The sequence below is a fragment of the Lepidochelys kempii genome, chromosome 1 (assembly GCF_965140265.1).
Source record: "Lepidochelys kempii isolate rLepKem1 chromosome 1, rLepKem1.hap2, whole genome shotgun sequence".
In the NCBI taxonomy this organism is placed as follows: domain Eukaryota; kingdom Metazoa; phylum Chordata; order Testudines; family Cheloniidae; genus Lepidochelys; species Lepidochelys kempii.
In genome coordinates this window covers 173,587,260-173,609,766 of record NC_133256.1, presented here as the reverse complement: position 1 = coordinate 173,609,766, position 22,507 = coordinate 173,587,260, and the positions used below count along the sequence as shown (strand labels likewise).

General features: G+C 39.9%; 1 protein-coding gene across 1 annotated transcript in view; it reads left to right on the top strand.

Moving 5' to 3' along the window:
- CHODL (chondrolectin) overlaps nt 1-16,338 on the top strand; it is a 46,313-nt gene extending 29,975 nt beyond the window's left edge. The window contains exons 2-8 of the mRNA XM_073329341.1: nt 2,711-3,023; nt 3,821-3,978; nt 7,783-7,830; nt 8,252-8,335; nt 12,353-12,455; nt 14,430-14,508; nt 16,259-16,338. Of these exons, the coding sequence (XP_073185442.1) occupies nt 2,711-3,023; nt 3,821-3,978; nt 7,783-7,830; nt 8,252-8,335; nt 12,353-12,455; nt 14,430-14,508; nt 16,259-16,261 (788 nt within the window). The 3' untranslated portion in view covers nt 16,262-16,338. The remainder of the gene's footprint in view (nt 1-2,710; nt 3,024-3,820; nt 3,979-7,782; nt 7,831-8,251; nt 8,336-12,352; nt 12,456-14,429; nt 14,509-16,258) is intronic.
- The last annotated feature ends 6,169 nt before the right edge of the window (nt 16,339-22,507 follow it).

The window sequence follows — 22,507 nt, the reverse complement described above, 5'->3', positions numbered from 1 at the left end:
GTATTGGCACCATCTTTCCTCTTGATGTCCAATCTCCTACCCTCTGTTGTTTCTTTTTTTTAATGCTGTATCCTCTCTTACTTGATTTTCTTCCCACTCAATGTTAGAGGCATGGCAATTACATGAGCATCTCCCAACTGTCTCCCCAAATTCCTAGTTGAAAGCTCTTTTAATCAGTTGTGACAACCTCCATACCAAAAGTTTATTTCCCTCCCTACGTAGGTGGAGTCCATCCTGTGAGAAAAGTCTTCTGTCCATCATTGCCTCCTAGTTGTTGAACATCCCAAAGCCCTCCTTATAGCACCACTGCCTGAGCCATCTGTTGATGATCATAGACTTGTCTTGTCTTCTACTCTCCTCCTCTAGAGACAGAATCCCACCGAATATCACTTGAGCCTCCAGACTGGACCTCTGGAGTCATGTGCAGAATCTGGGAGGCATTGTAAGAGCAAGTCCAGTCAGAATTTCTGTCCCCCAACTCTTGAGGAAGCTGTCTTCTTGCAGGGTTGTCTGTGTAGTATGTGGAGCTGGCATCAGCCTGGCCTTAGATTAGAGCAGGGGTCTCAAACTCAAATGATCACGAGGGCCACATGAGGACTAGTGCATCACTGACACCCCCTCTTGCTTCCCCCATCCCCGCCCCCATTCCACCCCTTCCATGAGGCCCCACCTCGTCCCACCCCTTCTCCCTACTGAATTTCAAATGCCTGCTTCAAACAATGGAAGTATTAGGGCTTTTCAAGAAAGGTCACAAGAATAATTTATAATGTAAAGAGGTAGGCAAACTAAATATAAGGGTCATCCCTACTCACTTAATGGGGGGAAATCAGACCCACTGTGTACTCACTTTACAACACAGAGGAGCCACATTTGTTTTTCTTTGAAAATCTGTAGCAATGGGAGTTAACTTTGGATTTAGCTAGGATGGATTGGATCATACTAACTATTGCTTAATGCAACTTGAATACAATTCTGGCCGTTAGCCAGAGTTTCCAAGAATTATGCTGTATAAACCTTTAAATGGAGACAAGCAGCTACTATGAAGTGTGCAAATACAATCTGCTTATGTGAATTAAGAATAACTTAATGGAGGGAAATCAGATCCACTGTGTGCTCACTCTTTCATGAAGACCTACTTTTGTTATTTCTTGTTTTGTCATTCTCTTAATATCGTATAAAGGCCATTTTGATTGAAAGAATATGGTTACACTTTGTGTATGGAAAAACATTTAGGGAAAATTAAATTTAAGTTGCACGATGATGTTTCTGCATCCTAATTACAAAAAATATACATTTATCAAGCTAAATAGGATAAAACTTGTTCAGATATAAAGTCACTGGGGTGATTTTTAGATCGGTTAACATTTATTATGGTTAAAAATTAGTATAAAAAGAGGTGGATTTTTTCAAGTAAAAACAATCATTTATGCTCCTCTTCAACAAATATGGCTTATGAACAGCTTATTTTTACAGGTTTAATGGTAAAATTGTTTTCTGCTTGTGTTCAAACAGTCTAGATAATTATAGTAATTTCTTATTACTTCTTTAAGGCCTATGTTAACTTTACAAAATGCTGTCATTTGCACATTTTCTATTTTGGCATTGGAACAGAAAAGAAAAATGATTCTTTGATAATGAGGCTTTTAGTTAGTCCAACGATGAGAAGTCTAAAAGAAATTGTGTAAAGTTTTAAGATAAAAGCGAGATGACTATACATACAGCGGGTACATTTTTAAAAATGAATGGGCTTCAGCAGCACTCACCACATTATATATACAGCTGACACCACTGATTTGCTCTGATTCCAATCATTTGTCATTTTAGATTCAAAGCATAAGTTCTAAAGCAGGTCAATAGCAAATACAATATGGTAAGCACACATTTCAACTGCTTTTGGAAGAAAGTAAATATATAATAAGTGCAGTTTCACTTTCTTTACCTTTCAGTTTCTTTAAAAAAAGAGCCATTGGATTGTTTGGTTTGATCCTTTAAACAGATTTATCAAACTGGAGTTTAAGTAAATATTTGTGTGAGCACATTAGATTTGATGCTTTCTGAGAATATTTTGATTATATTGTTCTGCTTGGCTATGTATTATTATGGTCTCAGGTGCCGTCTGTAGTTTACACTGACTGCATCGAACATACTTGGACATAGGGTAAAACTATAAATACTGGAGAATCCAACCAAGCAGGAACCAACTGACCCAAGACACTCATGACCTCCTTTTGACCCTGGAAATTTAGAGCCTAATTTTGTGCCAATTAAAGGCAAATAGAGTTTTCGCCATTCGTGCCAATAGAAGTGGGATTGGTCCCATATACAGTATTTAAAAAAACAACAACAAAGACTACTTTTTAGGAAGGGGCCCAACCCTGCAGTCCTTAAGCAGGGAAAATTCCCATAGTTGCCAAAGGGATTCTCAATGGTTTTGATGGGACTTTCACCTGCTTAGGGATTTTAGGACAGGGACCAAGATGTGCATGACACCAGCAGTGTTAAAATTAGAGATAGGGGGTTCAGCAACATTAACCCAACCAAAATAAAGCATGGCTTCCTTCCACACGTGGCAAGGAGAAATATTATTCATCTTCTTTGTCACTACATTTATACTGAACTATATTTTTTCAGTGATTGCTTTTCATTTGCATTCTCTAGCTGATGCTGTGTGTATATATATATATATATATATATATATTTTTTTTTTCAGGTCAAAAAGTGTGTTACGGAGATTTCAAGCATCCCTGTTACAAGATAGCCTACTTCCAGGACTTGTCAAGACGTGTGGGCTTTCAGGAGGCCCACCATGCCTGTGAAATCGACGGTGGTGTGCTTTTAAGTCTGGAAAATGAAACTGAACAGAAGCTCATAGAAAACATGTTACAAAACCTCACCAAGTCAGGCTCTGGAATTTCTGACGGTGACTTCTGGATCGGATTGTGGAGAAGCGGAGAGGGGCAAGCAATATCAAGTGCTTGCCCTGAGCTCTACCAGTGGACTGATGGAACTGTTTCATCATTCAGGTAAAAGTCTGGGAGATTGCCTATAGTTTAGAGGGTTTATGGAGGGAAACACAATGTGTGCAGCACCCAAAAAAGTAAAATGTTTTGTGAATTTAAGCATATAGAAAAGTTGTTCAGTGGGGCTAATAACAAAGGAGAGGCTGAGCCAATGGATTTGCACTTGGAGATGTGGAAGGATGAAGTGCTGTCTCTGTGGCATGTTTGTCTCAGTCCCCCACCCCCAGCTTCATAGAAGTAAGGGCTCCACAGGATTCCAGCTCTGTGGAGTTGAAAGGAGCGGAGGTGCGGGGTGGGGGGGGATCAGAAAATGGCAACCAAACTCTGCTGGATTCTGACCCCAAACTAGAAGGCCAACAGCTGCGTAAATTAGTGCAGACTGTTTAGAGTAACTCACTCTGCCCACACCTCAGATTTTGGAAATCCCATTAGATTTCCTGGTTCAGCTAAAGACTAGTAGAACAAATGGCAAAATTCAGGAGCCATAATCTGCAGGGCGTCTGTGGGTAGGTGGCAGGGGAAGCAGGCATCAGAAGGGAGGGAAGGAACATCTGCATGGATGCTCCTTAACTGCAGGAAGATGCTCCAAGACCTGCAAGACTGGTAGTAGACCCCCAACTCTGTTCCATGCAGGAGAGGGGGGAAATGCGGCTTATTCTGCTTTAAGGGACAATGGAGCCTATGTACTATAACCATCGCTAGACTATGGCATTTCTGGATGCTTGCAAATGGTTCCATTAGATGATATGGTGGGCCTTTTAGCTGCAATTTTTGAAATTTTGATTTATATGCACGGCTAGAAACTGGTATACGGATGAGCCTTCCTGTGGAAGTGAAGCTTGTGTTGTGATGTATCATCAACCAACTGCAAACCCTGGTCTAGGGGGGGCTTACCTTTACCAGTGGAACGATGACAGATGCAACATGAAGCACAATTTTATCTGCAAGTATAGTCCAGGTAAGAAAAAGCTAAAGTCAGATTTCATATGTGGTATATGTTAACAGAAAAGGCACTGCTTTGGCAGAAAATGTTGGGGATTTTGGGATCCTCAACATTTTGCAGAAAACTGTACTGAAAGAACTTGAGAATGAATGATGAGGATGAAATGAATTGGCCAATGTTTTCATGTGAAATGTTGCCAAAATATTTTCACCACTTTCAGGTAACACTAGTTCTCGCCCTTTAGCTCTGTCACTGACTTTCTGTGAGGTTTTGGAAATGTCACTTAACTTATCTGTCCCTCACTTTCCCCATCTGTAAAATGAACACAGGTAAATGGAGATCAGGAAGGTTCAGCGCAACAGGAAGAAAATTGCACATACACACACGCGCACAGAGAGAGAGAGAGAGTCCAGTTCAGATGAGGACACAAGAGGCCAGGGATTTTTCAGTTTGGCTTAACTTCCAGAAATGACATGTGTCATAAAAATAAAGGGAAGGGTAAACCCCTTTAAAATCCCTCCTGGCCAGAGGAAAAATCCTCTCACCTGTAAAGGGTTAAGAAGCTAAAGGTAACCTCGCTGGCACCTGACCAAAATGACCAATGAGGAGACAAGATACTTTCAAAAGCTGGAAGGAGGGAGAGAAACAAAGGGTCTGTGTCTGTCGGTATGCTGCTTTTGCCGGGGATAGACCAGGAATGGAGTCTTAGAACTTTAGTAAGTAATCTAGCTAGGTATGTGTTAGATTATGATTTCTTTAAATGGCTGAGAAAAGAATTGTGCTGAATAGAATGACTATTTCTGTCTGTGTGTCTTTTTTGTAACTTAAGGTTTTGCCTAGAGGGATTCTCTATGTTTTGAATCTAATTACCCTGCAAGGTATCTACCATCCTGATTTTACAGAGGTTATTTCTTTACTTCTATTTACTTCTATTTCTATTAAAAGTCTTCTTGTAAGAAAACTGAATGCTTTTTCATTGTTCTCAGATCCAAGGGTTTGGGTCTGTGGTCACCTATGCAAATTGGTGAGGATTTTTACCAAACCTTTCCCAGGAAGTGGGGTGCAAGGATTGGGAGGATTTTGGGGGGGAAAGACGTGTCCAAACTACATTTCCCAGTAAACCCAGTTAGAGTTTGGTGGTGGCAGTGGATATTCCAAGGACAAAGGATAAAATTAATTTGTACCTTGGGGAAGTTTTAACCTAAGCTGGTAAAAGTAAGCTTAGGAGGTTTTCATGCAGGTCCCCACATCTGTACCCTAGAGTTCAGAGTGGGGGAGGAACCTTGACAACATGGGAATCTTTTCTGGATCCTGCATATACCAGTTGTGGAGACTTAAAACTGGACAGCCAGAACAAGGAAATTGGAAGCAAGCTTGAAGTTGAGGCTATAACTTTAGTTATCGTAGTTATGCTTGGCAGTAGATAAACACCATGTCTCTTACCAGGATTATGGTACTCAAAGCATTACTGAGTCTTAAATTGTCCACTGTGGCCACAAAGAGAACATACAAATACCAGGATAAATTTAGCCAAACTGCATACAAAAAACAAACAGGTTGTATACCAGCCTCATCAAAGCCAGGCTGCATGTAAAAACAGAGTTTTACACTGAACCAGAGTTTCAGTTGCATAATCTGAACCTGCAGAGATTCCCATCCAATAGCTTCCTACACAATCAACCTCTAACCACAAAAGTGACAAGATGTCCATTACAAACTAGAATGTTTTACACCTTACAGACCGTAAATCTCAACAGTCTGCATGCAGATTAAGGTGACTGTTTCAATCTCAGCGAGATTTACAAATTTAGAAAAATCAGAGTAGGAGAACCAATTGATCTCCATTCCTCAAACTTCCTACTTCTGAAGTACTTAAACATGTCTTGTTTTTTCATCTTTATGATGGAGCTACTGAAATTCATGCTGTGAGTAGAGTTCTGTGACTCATTAGGCAATGAGGCTTGTCTACACTACCCACCAGATCGGCGAGCAGCCATCAATCCAGTGGGGGTCGATTTATCGTGTCTAGTGTAGACATGATAAATCAACCGCTGAACATTCTCCTGTCAACTCCAGTACTCCATCAGAAGGAGAAGTGCAAGCGGAGTCAAAGGGAGAGCGTCAGCTGTCAACTTACAACAGTGAAGACACCGCAGTAAGTAGATCTAAGTATGTCGACTTCAGCTATGCTATTCACGGAGCTGAAGTTGTGTATCTTAGATCTTACCTGAGTGGTAGTGTAGACAAGCCCTTACTCAGCCAGCCTCCAGGCCTAATCTGCATATGTTCACTTGCAATTTTTTGTTTTCCATCTAAGTAATATCTTCAGTTGGGGGCTGGGGGAGATGAGGGACCTCCCTTGATTATGTTTAATGTCACAGTACTAGCTGTGGGTTTGAATCTCATTCACCTTGAAAGGATGTGGATCTTAATTATATAATGGTAGCTATAACCACATTTAGTTTGAGCCAACTCCTCCTGCATCTTGATTTTCAGATCAAATTAAAAATTAATCCACCCTTTTATGTTCCAGAATTAGCTACTTCTAGAAGCAATAGTTTCTAGTATTTTGACATTTTTCTCCAAGCCATGTCCCAATGTAACCAGTTTTTATCGGAGAAGCTGAAGTAATTGTAGTAGATTTTATTACCTCTTTGAACTCTGAGCATTACTGTTTTGAGCTAAAGACCAGTAATACAACTGGTGTTCATAATCTTATGGCATGGGAATGGTATCCAAATAACCATAAAAAGAAAAGAAGGACTTCTGGCACCTTAGAGACTAACCAATTTATTTGAGCATAAGCTTTCGTGAGCTACAGCTCACTTCCACGGATGCATTCGATGAAGTGAGCTGTAGCTCATGAAAGCTTATGCTCAAATAAATTGGTTAGTCTGTAAGGTGCCACAAGTCCTCCTTTTCTTTTTTGCGGATACAGACTAACACGGCTGCTACTCTGAAACCTGTCAAATAACCATACAAATTCTACTTCTGTGATCATCCTCTCCATTCAAAATAATTTCAATAATCTATGGAATCCTTTAGACATACATAACCCCACTCTCCCATTTCTACATCCTAACTGGCCTTTGCTGCATGTCTTATAGTTATAGTTTCCAACTGGTTATTTATAATTAGAAATGGAACATTATCTTCCTCTTCTGCAATGATTGCATTTCCTTACCATCCAATTTCTAATCATTCCCTGATGTATCCTTTTTTGTTTTTAGGGATGTCTGTAGCGAAAAAATAAACAAACAAACAAAAAACCCCTTGATATCTGCCCTCAAAACATCTAGTTCATACTTCTTATTGCTCCACAGCTAATTTTTTGATAATCATGTTGGAAATAAGAAAAGGTTTCTTTAGCCCACACTATTAAGACAACTGCCCATTTTAGTATGTTCTAGGGTCCTCTAACTATCAGAGAAGTGAGATGTTAAGAAAAGTTGTATTCAAATTAAATCTGACACAAGAAAAGGGTGGGTTCAATTATTCATCCAACAAACTAGTAAATTCCACCAGAAAAAAAATGGGTTTAAGGCTAAACTGCAGCATTCCTATTTATATAGATTTGTACAGAAGTATGGACTAGAAGTAGTTTGATACCAACTCTTAACTTGAATGTTTTGTGTCAAACATTCTTCAGAAAGGTGCTTGCCAAATATTGAAATATGAAGTTAAAGAACTCTGCAATAATTGTGCTTTTTAATGAACATGGGGGCGTAGTTTTGAGCTGTGGTACTAGGTGTAAAACAATGTAAAAGGTGTCTGTTTTATTACTCTTACTCTTTCATTCTCAAACTATTGATTTAACAGATAATGTCCTAGAAAAAGAACTAGGCGACAGATCAGAGACAGATTATGGTAAGAAACTTTAAAAAAACTTTTAGCTTGAGTTGTAATGGTAAAGACACAATCTCATGAATCATTTACAGGCTCCAGGAAAAGTTACATAGGTTTTTATTTTTTTAAACAGACTTGTGTTAGTAGTGGAAAATATTGAAAAAGAATCCTGCAGAGAGGAATATTTGCAGCTGTAGTTGCAAACATATAGATGTAGTTCAAAACACTGCTGCTTTTAATTCCTATTCCATATTTAATCCTAACAATACACTAAAGTTCTGTAGACACATTTACTTCCAATAACTTATTCAATGCTGAAACAGTTCAGATAACAAATATGAATCTGTTTTAAACATAAAAAACTATGAACAGATGCTACAATATGTAATAACCTCTCTTTATACAGTTGCTATTTTTCTAATCTGTTTAACTTCTTTTGCAGAGGTTTTCCCATCAGTGGCAGCAGGAAAGCCTTATGATGAAAACAAACGAGAAGATAATTCTCATGTAGTTGTTACTGAAGCAGGTAATTTATTCATAGTGTTTTAATGTTCAAAGTAAAATAGTAACAGAGGATGGAGGGAATTAGATTAGATATGCAACTTCCCTGTTGATGGGAATTGGACAGTTTATTCCTAAAAGCTCTGCTGAAAATATACCTGTAAGGGGTGGCACCCACTTCTCATGAGTGTCCCCTGGCCAGGTGCATGTGCCTTCACTCTTTTAGTCTGCAGTGACCTTTGTCGGTGGTTTCTTAGGCAGGTTTTCAACACCTCAGCCCTCTGGCCAAGTCACACATGCAATCTGTATGTGAAACAAAATGGACCCCTTCTGGTGTGTACAATCCACCAGGGGCCTATCCCAGTATGCCTCCATTGGTATCTCTGTAGCCCTCCCTAGGCTCAGTCTTTAAATAATCCCAGCCCTGGTATGGGGCCAGACCCCCCAGGGCTTCCTCCCTGGAGCCACTGTCCTCCTGCAGCCCTCCCTGGGCTCACTCCTTAATCAGTCTGACAGCCCCTTCTGGGCTAGCCTCAAATAGTCCCTCAATCCTGGTAGGGGGCCATGACCCCAGGGCTTCCTGAACTCTTCACCCTTTCTGGCCCCAGCTGTTATTCTATCTTCAGTCCCAACAGCCAGCCAGGAGCTCCCTCTTGCTCTCTGGTCCTTGCCAGCAACTGATCTGTCCATGGTACTGCTGCTGCTGCTTCTTCAGCCAGACAGGAACACAGTCCTCATTCCTTTAGCTCCAGACAACAACTACCTGACTCTAGCTCTGCAGCTCCTTTTGTATCACCCTCCTGGGCCATGATTGGCTGCTTCCTGCAGCCTCTCTCGTTGGCTGCTTCTCTCCCCCACTCCACAGCCTCTCTAGGCCAGTTGGAGGACTCAACTCCTCTCTGAGATGGAGTGTGGTAGCACCTGGAGGCCTCCAGCAGGGGTCCTCTGGGCCTAGTCCACCCCATCACAATACTCTTGACTAATAATCCAAGACTTCTGATCAGTTTCTTTTAGTTGTTCTTGCAGGAATCAATGGTTATGATTAGCTTTCTGGGAGGGAATACTCAACTATTTCAAATATTGCTACTGTGTCTTCAACCCTGCAATTGGATCTGCATGAACCTGGATCAGACCTTTGCACCTCACCAGTGCCCCACTGAACTCAGTGGATCTCTACCAGGGCACAAGGTTCTGCCATTGTGGATCTGATTACAGGATCAGGCCTCAAATATCTCTGATAGAGTCAAGGCCAGCAATGTGTAAAATGGTCTAACACAAACATAAGACACTTGTTTTCTCTTTTAAAACTGAATTTTAGTGCTCACAAAAGGTGCCAGACTGATAGGTCTAGGGACTGAAGTGTTGTTTTATCTACCCAATAGCCCTATGGTAAAGCAAGGTTCCCCATGTACCCCAACCCCTATCTGGAGGGATCATCTCTAGGTTGAGAGCATCTGAGAAACTGCCAAGAAAAGTTCCTGCTGTGGTGTTGTTTTTTGGGATGGGGCCATCTACCCTCTAAGAACTGCTCAGAGACCCACCAATTCATTTAATTTAAGGGTTGATATTCTGCATGGTTCCAAGCAATTCTTGAGAGGTGCTAAGTTCCCTCAACTCTCACAAATGTCAGTGGGCATTGAGGCACGCAACATCTCTCTGGAGCAGCTCAACATCTGGCTCACTGATCAGCTGAACTTTCCACTACTATCCATCTCAACTGGATTTGAATCAATTCCCTTGTTGTGAATGCCCACATGTCCCATTATCAGCCCCCCCCCATATACTTTTACATGAGTCAATGGACTATTTTGTTGCCATTGTTGTCATTTAAAAGAATAACATTTTATTTTAAAATGTCATCATTATTGTGCAGCTCTCTGAATATATAACAAGAATGCTAATAGGCCAAGAAAGAAAAAAAGAATCCTGAAAAATGCTAGATAATGGAGAGGTAAAACATGGGGCTTACAATGGTGCATGGGAAAGATAAGCAGCAGCAGCCGCAACCAACCGTGGATCTCCATTTGCACCTGCTTAGTTTCTCAGAGCAATTTTTCATCTGAGCACTCAAGGGCAGATGCTGTTGTTGTAAGTAAGTAAGTAAGTAAATAAATAAATAAATAGGTACTATGCTTTTCAATGCATGACATACAAAGAGACTGTATTTAACACTAGTGCTATGGTATATAGAAAGCCAAATTACGATTAACAAATAAACTGGCCTTAAACATTTGCTCTTGCAAGTGAAAGTATATTCAAAAATAGTCGGTAAGAAGTACAGTATCCAGAGTACGAGCTTGTGGGTCAGGTTTAGACAACTATGAGTACTTTATCTTATGTACGGTAATGAAATGTGGGTATAAACCTATTTAAAATGTAATCACAGTTTCTCTCTTGAACCTGGAAGCTGATCCTATTAAACATAGCTGTACAATGATGATTGCTTGTTACTACATGGTGGTCAGTAAGCAGCAGCATGTTAAGTCTATGGTGGCTGTCATAAATATAAAGGGAAGGGTAAACCCCTTTGAAATCCCTCCTGGCCAGGGGAAAGCTCCTCTCACCTGTAAAGGGTTAAGAAGCTAAAGGTAACCTCGCTGGCACCTGACCAAAATGACCAATGAGGAGACAAGATACTTTCAAAAGCTGGGAGGAGGGAGAGAAACAAAGGGTCTGTGTCTGTCTGTAGTCGTCTTGGCCAGGGACAGAACAGGAATGGAGTCTTAGAACTTTTAGTAAGTAATCTAGCTAGGTACGTGTTAGATTATGATTTCTTTAAATGGCTGAGAAAAGAATTGTGCTGAATAGAATAACTATTTCTGTCTGTGTATCTTTTTTGTAACTTAAGGTTTTGCCTAGAGGGGTTCTCTATGTTTTTGAATCTAATTACCCTGTAAGATATCTACCATCCTGATTTTACAGGGGGGATTTCTTTATTTCTATTTACTTCTATTTTTTATTAAAAGTCTTCTTGTAAAACACTGAATGCTTTTTCATTGTTCTCAGATCCAAGGGTTTGGGTCTGTGGTCACCTATGCAAATTGGTGAGGCTTTTTATCCAATATTTCCCAGGAAAGGGGGGTGCAAGTGTTGGGAGGATTGTTCATTGTTCTTAAGATCCAAGGGTCTGGATCTGTAGTCACCTAAGCAAATTGGTGAGGCTTTTTACCAACCTTGTCCAGGAAGTGGGGTGCAAGGTTTTGGGAAGTATTTTGGGGGGAAGGACGCGTCCAAACAGCTCTTCCCCAGTAACCAGTATTAGTTTGGTGGTGGTAGCGGCCAGTCCAAGGTGTAATATTTTGTACCTTGGGGAAGTTTTGACCTAAGCTGGTAAAGATAAGCTTAGGAGGTTTTTCATGCAGGTCCCCACATCTGTACCCTAGAGTTCAGAGTGGGGGAGGAACCTTGACAGTGGCATATTAATGAAGGGGCAAAGGATGGTTCCTTCATTATACACACAACAGCTGTCTCTGGAGTCTAAACATCCTTCTTCTTGAGCCCACTGTAAGCATTTGCGTGGACAGGGCCTCACCTCTTCCTATCTCAAAGGAGACTTAATACTTCAGGAATTGTTTTTGTTCTTTAACTGCTATACTGAGAAAAAAAAAAGTTCAAATGACATAAGGGCAGCCTGTAACTTTTCAGACTGTAAAGGGAAATGGGGGTGGGGAGTGGACCTGGGACTTATGCCCTCTTACTCCCTTGCATGGCTGAATAAGAGCTGTGTCTATTCAGCCCATAGCATGTAATCAAGTGTACATTGCTACAATAGATGTATATTTTAGCTGCAGTGTAAGTATAATGAGATATTAATCTTATACTGAAAACTACAGTATGCACCTTCTGGACAGCTTTTGCATGAAATATTGGGGGCTTATTCTTACATTCCTAATGCATTCATATCTTCCTTCTAAAATGATTAGCAGTCTTTCTGCACAAGGAATTCAGAATTGAACTCTGTGGGCGTACAGAGAGATACAGTGAGATGGGACAGCATCTTTCAATGCAGTATGCACTAATGAGAGACTTTTTTTCCTTGTAGGTATCATTCCAAATTTAATTTATGTTGTTATACCAACCATACCACTGCTGTTGTTGATATTAGTGGCCTTTGGTACTTGCTGTTTCCAGATGCTACACAAAAGGTAAATACTTTCAATACACTGATATGAAATTGTCTTACAATGATGAATTCAGGTTTCCATTAGCAAGCTCTTCAAACATAAAGAATGCTTACATCTCTCCCCTGCTTCCTTCTTAGTTGTGCTGTATGCATCTTGTTGTCCCTGAAAATCCAAACAACTTATTTATATCTGACAGCTGAAAATTCATGTTCATGGCTTTTCACCAGTGAAAAGGCTCTGGCCTAATGTAGATCCACAGATCCCTTAAGACACACTATGCTACCATAAGGAATTTTTCCAGTTCCAAGGAGGACAATTTTTTCTGCCCCTACTGTTGCAATTTTCCTTTACTTCCTCCAGCCTGATCACCATCTATATTAGAACTGGTCTCTTGGGAATGACATTGGGAAGCTTCACTGACATGGAGTATGCACAAGAAGCACCCCTCTCCCCCAACTTTCTGCACAAAGGGTGAATTCTTCCCTGGCTGAATGGGCATAAGTTGCTAGGAGAAAAACTGAAAGGGGTAGCAGCCTGATATGTCTTGATTCACTAGCCATCCAGGAAGAGCAAGAAAGACACTGCCAGAGCAGAAGAACTTTACAAAAACAAACATGTTTATGGACAGTGTAATTACCTGGATTCCAGCACTCAGCACTGAAATCACAGCAGCTAACATTTAAGAATGCATCTGTTTTGACAGTAGCAGTTAGCACTTTTGTAGCATATTGATTGGTGGTGGAGCCTCCCTCCTCCCAAGCACATACATATGACTGTGATGCTAGTACTTCATTGCTGGCCCTCTTCTGCCCCTGAATGTCAGCTTTGGTGGGAGGGCAGGATCACTAACAACTCTGAGGACCCAGGGAATAGCCGATGGGAGAGTTTCGGCAGTAAAGTGGAGCGATGTTCCACGTGGGCTTTCTTTTAGATTTTTTAAAATTTGAAAGGCTTAATTTTCTCTGTTTTGGTGGGGTTCAGTTTTAATTCTTCCTTGTGAAACAGAAAACAAAATAAAAGATAAGCAATTTCTGAAATGTTAAAAAAAATATTGCCCCAAATGAGAAACAATCTCCTGATATTTATATAAACTATCACTGCGGTATTCCTTGGCATCACACAGTTATTTAGTAAACGTATCCCTCCAGATGCATGAGGCCTACATTAGAATGTGTACGGTATCCTAATGACGTGCACTTCCACACAAAGAAGTGGAAGATTTGCATTTCCCAGCCTCACCAATAGTAACGTGTCAGGCAAATCCATACCTCCATACAACCACTGTGATTCCAATGCTGACCAAAAGGGCCTTGGTAGATTCCATGAAGGTTGTGATGAAGGCCATCCATCCATAACATTGTAAGGATTAGGAGATATATCTCACCTTGCATAACAGTGGGATTGGCCTTCTAGGTAAGTAGCATGGCAGGTACATTCATGATCTTTTTTTTTTAGCAGCTCATTCTACACTCTCCGCTACCATGCAAAGGGTTCTAAAAGGCTGAGTTCAGGCCTTGCCTATCTTTCCAGATAGACCATGCAAGAATGTGAGTGTGTGATGTCAATGGAAAGACTTGTTGACTTGAGTGGGTTTCAGATCATGACCCTGAAACTGTAATAATTCATCCAAGAAAAGGACTTTGCACTTTCCAAGAGCTAGAAAGAGCAGAGCACAAGAAGTTGGGAACTCCAGTGCTTTATGTGAGGAGTTCTACCACGAAAGGAAGTTCCCAACTTACAAATGAGTCTCTTCTTCTCCCTTTTTTCTTTTGTGGGCTTTCATGGGAGGATGACCTTTCCTCTGAAAGGTTAGCTTGCTGTGGAGCCATAACCCATGGCCTTCCAGGACTTGCTTAGCTTGGAATAACATGGGCAGTTTTGGATGATTTGGGCTCTTCCAGGGTAGTGGTAAAGGGAAGCAGAGCATCTCTCCTGTAATTAGTAGCAACACTCAGCTCATTCATGCTTAGATGCTCTCCTTTTCCTTTCTTCCAGGGAAGCAAGGAGAAACTGCTTCACAGACCCATCTCCATTATCATCTGAATGCCTTGCAGAAAGTTTAAATTCCAACCTGGTATATGTCTCAGTTTCTATGATTGTATTTCACAGTCAAAGCAACAATTCCAGACAATATCCTCAAACTATTTACTGCTCCTTACTTAACATTGTTCGCAGAAACTGCATGCAGAGTCAGATCCTCTGCTGGTGTCAATAGTCACAGTTTCATGGAACCCATTGAAGATATACAGCAGCTGAGGTTCTGATCCATGGTATTTAGATATGTTGTACTGTAGAGTGCATATTTTTAACTGTTTTTTGGTTAGATGACTTTCCATTCAGGGTACCGCAGACATAAATGAACAAAATGGGCTGGATTCACTAGTGTAAAACTGGAGTAAAGCTTGGAAGAATACAGCCCAGCTCCAAAACCCACTGAAGTAAATGGGAATCTTTTCAATTACTCCAATTACCCCCCTCCTCTTTGGGAAAAAATAAAAAACTGAAATATTTTGTCTGGGAACCAAAGCATTTGGATTTTGAACTGCTGCCATGGTGTAACATAGGCATTGTAGTTTGCTCCCATTCTCCTGTAAAATCTGGGCTTCCTGATCTGATATAATCTCCCAGGATGTACCATTTCCCCCTCAGGGGTGAGGGGAAGTGGTGCATCCTGGAAGTCCCAGCCCCAGTAGATCATGCAAGATGAAGTCCGGCTGGGGATCCCAGCCCACAGAAAAAAATGGGAACATGAGGTACTGTGGCGACATTTCAGAATTAATTTTTTCAGACTTCCATTTTTTGATGAAAAATATTTTTTTCCTGTAGAAAGTAAACACTTTTTATTACTCAATACCCCAATTTTCCAGGAAAAACCAATGTTGTTGGAAATTTTTTTGACCGGCCATAATTAGGACTTTTCTACTGTGGTCAGTTCATCATTTCATAGAATCATAGAATATCAGGGTTGGAAGGGACCTCAGGAGGTCATCTAGTCCAACCCCGTGCTCAAAAGCAGGACCCATCCCCAATTAAATCATCCCAGCCAGGGCTTTGTCAAGCTTGACCTTAAAAACTTCTAAGGAAGGAGATTCCACCACCTCCCTAGGCAACGCATTCCAGTGTTTCACCACCCTCCTAGTGAAAAAGTTTTTCCTAATATCCAACCTAAACCTCCCCCACTGCAACTTGAGACCATTACTCCTTGTCCTGCCCTCTTCCACCACCGAGAATAGTCCAGAACCATCCTCTCTGGAATCACCTCTCAGGTAGTTGAAAGCAGCTATCAAATCCCCCCTCATTCTTCTCTTCCGCAGACTAAACAATCCCAGTTCCCTCAGCCTCTCCTCATAAGTCATTGGACACTCATTTAGGGTCTTCGCCAATGCTCATTGATTTCAGTAGAAAATGGATCAAGTTGTAACGAAAGATTTTGTCCTACTTGTTCATATGGAAGAAAACCTTGCCACTGGGACTGCTGTCAGCATAAGGTACTGCTCAGCGTAAGGAAGGGTGGCAAAATCTGAACCTAAACAATATAGTACAGCATGGACAATCTAAGTCTACAGGGAGACAAAATAGTTTACCCTCCTTTCAAATATAATTTAGTGGTTTCTTTGCCTTTGCTGATCACTGTGGTGATGCATTTAGGCAGAGCTTGTGTATAACTTTATTGTAGGAGGAGAAACTACATTAAATCAATAACAGAGGCAACTCTGAATTAATGGATGGATGCAAGTCTGACATACCCTGACCTAGCCGCATCCTAAATCTGAGCCACAGGGGGATCAAATGAATTGAAATTATTTTATATTTCTATTTTTTAGTAAAGGAAGAACAAAAACCAGCCCAAACCAGTCCACATTATGGATTTCAAAGAACCCCAGGAAGGACAGTACCATGGAGGTATAACAATTTAATGACTGAAAACAAAGCAAAAACAATATTTGACAGTCGGGCTCCATTATAATGTCATCTCAGCACATTAGCTTGGAATGGCTTGAGATTGCAATGGATCACCAAGATGAACTGTAAGCTCCCCCTTGAGGCAACTATTCCAATCATTTTTGTATGTAACATTTGATTATTAATTAAATGAAACATGTGATGCTAAATAAAGAAAGAGGATGTGTCTATTTTGCTAAGGGAAGTAACTCGGCTACAACTTAGCAATGGAAGGGACAACGCATTTGAGGTTTATAGGCGGAAATATCTACAATATTTGTCAGTTTTAAAATTGTTTGTAGTAATCATTACATTTTTGTTTCCTGTAGTCCCTCATACATTCCACTTTAGTTGGTGTACTGTAAATTGAATGGACATAAATTTACAGTGTAACAAAATAATTTATCTTTGCATAAATATTTGATATAAATGGATTGCTCAGTTATTTATTTGCACATTTTTCAAGACCGCTCTTGATTCTTTAGGCACAGAATTTATTTTTATCCTGTAGCTCAGAGACAGTTTCCAATGCTGTGAAATTGATCTGCAGTGGCAAAATTCAAGTATCCAGGAAAATCACTTGATGCTGCATAATGAGTACACTTTGCTAGCAGATGGCCCTATCTTTTTGATATATTTCTCCAGAGTTGACATAAATCATTCTGCCAATCATAAGGTATGATTTAAATGCAGCCTTTAATAGCTATACTATTAATTTTTGTTTCCTTTGAAAAGACAAAAATGATAAGTATCACTGCAGTATAAAGTCTGAGATGTCAGTGAATATTTTATATAAAAATTATGCTTAAAATGAAAGTCAAAAGTTTATAAAAAACAGGAGCTAATAGCTTTTGCAAGTAATAATGCATTTTAGGATCACACAGGAAAACACATATTTTTAAATAACATTGATATATTAATATCGATATTACAAGAAAATTGCTTTCTCCTAATATGCCATGGTGATACCTAAATAGGAGTTTAGGAATAACTCTGATGGTGTTAGTATCTTTAAATTCTGTACTTTTAGGCATTTTTAATGACATTAATGTCCATGCTTTTTTATTTTGTCCTTGGTTTCACACCAATTATCTTTGTCCCTCATAAATATGGTGTTGTCTGTTAATTTGAACCAGAATTTAGAAAAACAGTTGGGTCATCTGTTAAATTTTGTTTCTTAAAGTTCAGAGGTAAGTTTTCCATTGACTGCTCTTATGATAAACAAAAATGAAAAGCCCACAATAACCTCACAATTGCTAGTGCACACATGAAGACATTCGGACACTCAACATCAGAATTAGCATTATTCCATGGGTTGTGCTTACTTCCTTTTCTGGATAACAACCCTCTTTTACAACTCAGATCATTATTTCCCTTCTAGTGTTATTTATACATCCTCCCACTTGTTGATAGTCTTCCCCATCTCTTGGAACCTCTCTCCTGGTTTCACTTTCTCCCCATCCATTACTTGACTTTATCTTTAATTATTATAACAAAGAAAGCATGATCCTACATGACCTCAGAGTTCATACTTCCTACTTACCTGAAAGACAGCTGAACCCAGCTAACACAGAAGAAGAGAGAGATGTCTTTCCTGAGGATGCGTGTTATAAACAATATTTAGAAAGATATGCAAGATTTCAAAGAAAGAACAACTTATTGAAGAAAATGGAGTGGTGATGTTGGGGGGAATGAAGATTTAATAAGTCCCAAATGGTCTCACTACTTTGCATTTCTCTCTGCTTGAAATGACCACTTAAGGACATACCAATATCTATTGGGATCAACACAATGTTGGTGACCGAGGAGGAGTTTCCACATGGAGGTTTGGAGAATGCAAGTACCTTTTCCTTTCAAGTTCTTTGGCCCACAGGGTAATGAGTAATGGGGAATGTTGGGCATTTAGCAGCAACAATAAGTCTGAAAAACTGTGTTGAAGGGGCAAGGAGGAGAGGGAATCAACAGCTAACACTTTGGTATGCGAAGGCCTTCAGGCCCCTGTATCTCAGAAAAAGGGTCCCTTAGACTGTGGACGTAGTGGTAACAGAGATATTTTGTCCCAGTAGTCACAAGTTTGTTATTCATCTGTATAGACTGGATTGGGGAGACGATGTGTTTCCATAAACCCTGTTTCAAGACATTCCATAACTCCAGACAAAAGGGCTAAAGGAACTTGAAAAATCATTTAGAAGCAAATAAAATTATACATAAATGCAAATAGTGCAAAAATAAACTTAATGATGCAGTGGACCAGCACCTGGTCAGGATTCAGCGCTTGGCCAGGATTCAGATTCTTGGAGTGGCTCATGAGACTCCTTACGTGGGCCTGAGTCTCTGAAAGGAAATTGTTTCCTTAGGGAAACCTGTAACTCTCAAAGCTCCCAGAATGCCTTCTTTTACAGGGATGATACTTTTATGCATCATATACACAAATCCAATATGTGTATAAGTACTGTTCTTTTTTCTCTGTATTTTATTTTTTATTTTTAAAGTTAACTCTTTGGAGCTCACAGAGGGGGAGGGCAGCGGGTGGTGCAGGGAGTGAAGGACCAGTTGTGAAGCCATGGGGGAGAGAGAAGAACCACTTTTTCATTTGCAAAGAGAGTGCGTAGCAATTGGGCGATACCAATAGTTCCCAAGGTTTCCCTGGGCAGACGTGCTGTCACCCTTAGAATCCAGTAGTGAGACTATTGGTAATTATATGGTATTTTCCATGGTTAACAGAAGAGATGCCATCAAAAGTCAAGCAGTTCTAGCTATTCATCACCTCTGCGGTCTAAGCTGGTCAGAATTGAGGAGGGGCGGTTAGATATAGGTGTTGACTTACTGTGTCACATTCCATTCTGCTCAGCCCTCTCCAGCCTCTTTTGTCTTCACAAAGAGGCAGAGGGCAGAGAAACAGCCACAGCAGAAGAAGAGAAGAGAAAGAGTAAGGATTCTATTGTTCTGAGGCTAGATGTTTGAAAACTTATGTCACCCCCTAACGAAGTGCCTTCTCACTCCTCCATAATTGCCCTGGCCATTTGCCAGAAGCACCAGCCACAGCTCCAAAAGAATACTGTCCTACCAGTTCCTTGAATCAGTTAGTATCTCAGCAATGTGAGCCTGCTCAGGCCCATATCTTCCATTTCTGCCTTTTTCACAGCTTCCAAGAGCACGCAAAATGACCTGAGATTTTGTCTAAAACAGTCTATGTTGCTTGCATATTTAAAGGTAGTAGGGACACAATATGATTTAAAGGCTTTATCTGTTATTTTAAGGGGTACTGTATGTGCATCAGAGTATCTGCTGCTTGCATTTGGAATTCAAAACTATGCAATGAAAAAATAGAAACATGCTGCAATGTTTCTGGCAAGCAAGTTTTCCAGCAACCAGGGCCTCTAATGATCTGGCTGTTATAAATCATTAATGGAGTAAAACTTACAGCATTTATGGTAACATGACACATAGCACTGTCCATTGGAAATTATACCAGTGATTAACTTTCTGAACGTGCATCTTCCACTGAATATAAGGACCTTAGAAAAATCGACAGTAAGAATCAACACCTTAATTTTTTTTTTACTAATTGCAAATTTATTTCACATGATTTTAACTAGGAATAACATTTTTTAAAACATTTTAATAATTGCTTCACTCACATCAAACTTTGAACTTGGTATAGAATGCCCTGTGTGTCTCAGGGGCTGCATTTCATTAGAAAGAAGAAAAGTAGAATCGGAATGTGGAAAACACGTTCTGCTATTAGTTGGAAAAGCTGGAGTTTTTGACTTTGACTTTGACATTAACAATTTTTCCCCACATCATCTTAATGATTGATTCACAACCAAAGGGATAGCAATGGCTTGTACTTTAGCAATGATAGAAAGAAATTGTTCTTCTGCATATATTTTTAAGTCCATTTGGGGCAGCTATTCTCCCACAGAGGTGCAAGGATTTATGCTGGTAATGTCTGTTGGTGCTAAAGTTCTGAATTTTCTATTGATGGGAGAAGAGACTCCTTGGCATTACATTCTTTCATATCATGGTCACAGCAATTCATGGTTTTGTAATCCCAAAGCTAGATTAATGCCATGCACTTGGTTTGAGACTGCCTTTAAAAAGGATTGTGAAACTTCAACCAGCATGGAAATGTGTGGGTCCACTATGGGTGAGGTGAGCTGTTATAATCCTACTGATATGTGCTGATTATCTATTTGCTTCTTAGTGCAATTCATAGTATCGGTTGTGATCTTTCATAGTGATTTTGTCCTGGTCGGGGGACAGGGGTAGGATTTACTTGGTCACTTTTGCTGGATCACCTTGTACAGCAAGACATTCCAGAGTGGGCCACAGGCCCTTTTCACTGGAGAGCCCACACCTCTCACACCTTCCTTTTGTGGTCTGCTACAGTCAAATCAGAATAGCAGCACTTTAGGTTGGCATAAATGATGTCACAAGGTGGGGGCAACAGAGGATCAGGTTGATTGTCTGGCAAGATTCCAGGCACAGTATAAGGCCAGACTGAGTAAGGCCTAGTGTTACTTCAGGTTAATAGCAAGGAGTTGGGGGAGAGAGGGATGAGGTCTACGAGACTCTTGTTCTGAAGATTTGATTGCCCTTGTTAATAGCTGTACTCAGTGATGGAAGGCACCTAGGCAATGGGCATCATTACATGTGTCTATATAAATAATTACAATTCTTTTAGACTTTTACGTAACACCATGGAATTAATTAGATTTTAATTGTTCTATAGCAGGCACTAAGCAGAAACAAAAGGAACATGTCATATTGTACTAGAATGATTACATCATTAGATACAAACATACATACATTGTGAGTACACAGTTATTTATGTTTACATTTAGAAAAAAATTCTTATTTTGAAAAGAACCCAAGAAATTAAAGCAGTCAGGCTATTTAATATTTTACACAATTGAAGTCCTCTAGTGGGTGATTCACCCTAATTGTTAAAACAAAACAATCCAAAACGTTCTTTTAAAGTCCCTTGTATTGATGACTGAAAGTAAACATGTGATGTACCAAGCAGCAACTTGAGTGGCATGTTTATTTTCCTTGCAAAATTGTCTGAGGATGCTTGTTGTTAGATGCTTGTTGTTGGGGGAGGGATAGCTCAATGGTTTGAGCATTGGCCTGTAAACCCAGGGTTGTGAGTTCAATCCTTGAGGGGGCCATTTGGGATCTGGGGCAAAAATTGGGGATTGGTTCTGTTTTGAGCAGGGGGTTGGACTAGATGACCTCCTGAGGTCCCTTCCAACCCTGATATTCTATGCTTTTAAGAGCATTACATCTTATAACAGAAGAGTTTGTTTTTTGTGTGCACAACTGTCTGTCTATAATTAGATAACTTAGCAGTAATTTCCAGGATGTTTGCCAGAAATAATCATAAAAAATGGTACTCTGTTCATCCCTGGTGTAACTTCATTAATTCCAAAACAGGGACACCAGGGAAAAAAATTGGCTCCAGGTCAGTTTAGCCATTACAAAGCAGCTAGATTGATTTGCACACCATCTCCATGTATAAAACATATTCCAGAACTGTTCGTAATAGGAACAAAGGAGCTCTCATGATCTCATAAACAGTTAGGGTACAGCCCCATTTTGATGTATGGAGATTATTAAACAACATTCCCTATGCATTGAAATGGGAATGAATATTGGGAAGGAAAGCATGAAAACCTTGAAAAGCTGTTCAAATGTTTGGCCTGGGATTAATAATTTATATAGCTGTTACTCAATAAATAGTGTATCCTGTGCACATCACAGATTTTACTCCTTCTAAATCTTTGTGCAGGTTTCCATAATGTACTGGGCATTGGTATTTGTTCAATAATATGTCTGTAAGGTGGACAAATAGTAAAACAATATCTCATAGAGCTGTCAATGTAAAGTGGTAAGAACCAGTGGCAAAAAGAGACAACTGGGGCTGTTTTGAAATATTGCTTTCTGATATGATAGAGTTTCTTAATATTTAATGTTTTCCTCCCAAAAGTTTGGTTATGTCTAAATCTCATTTTGAATGACAGGATTTTATTCAGTTTCTCTCACCAGTAGCTTTGAATGCTATGTGGTATATTATAATCTTGCTTAGTATTTGCCTTTACATTCTATTTTTGTTTTTTAAAATCAAG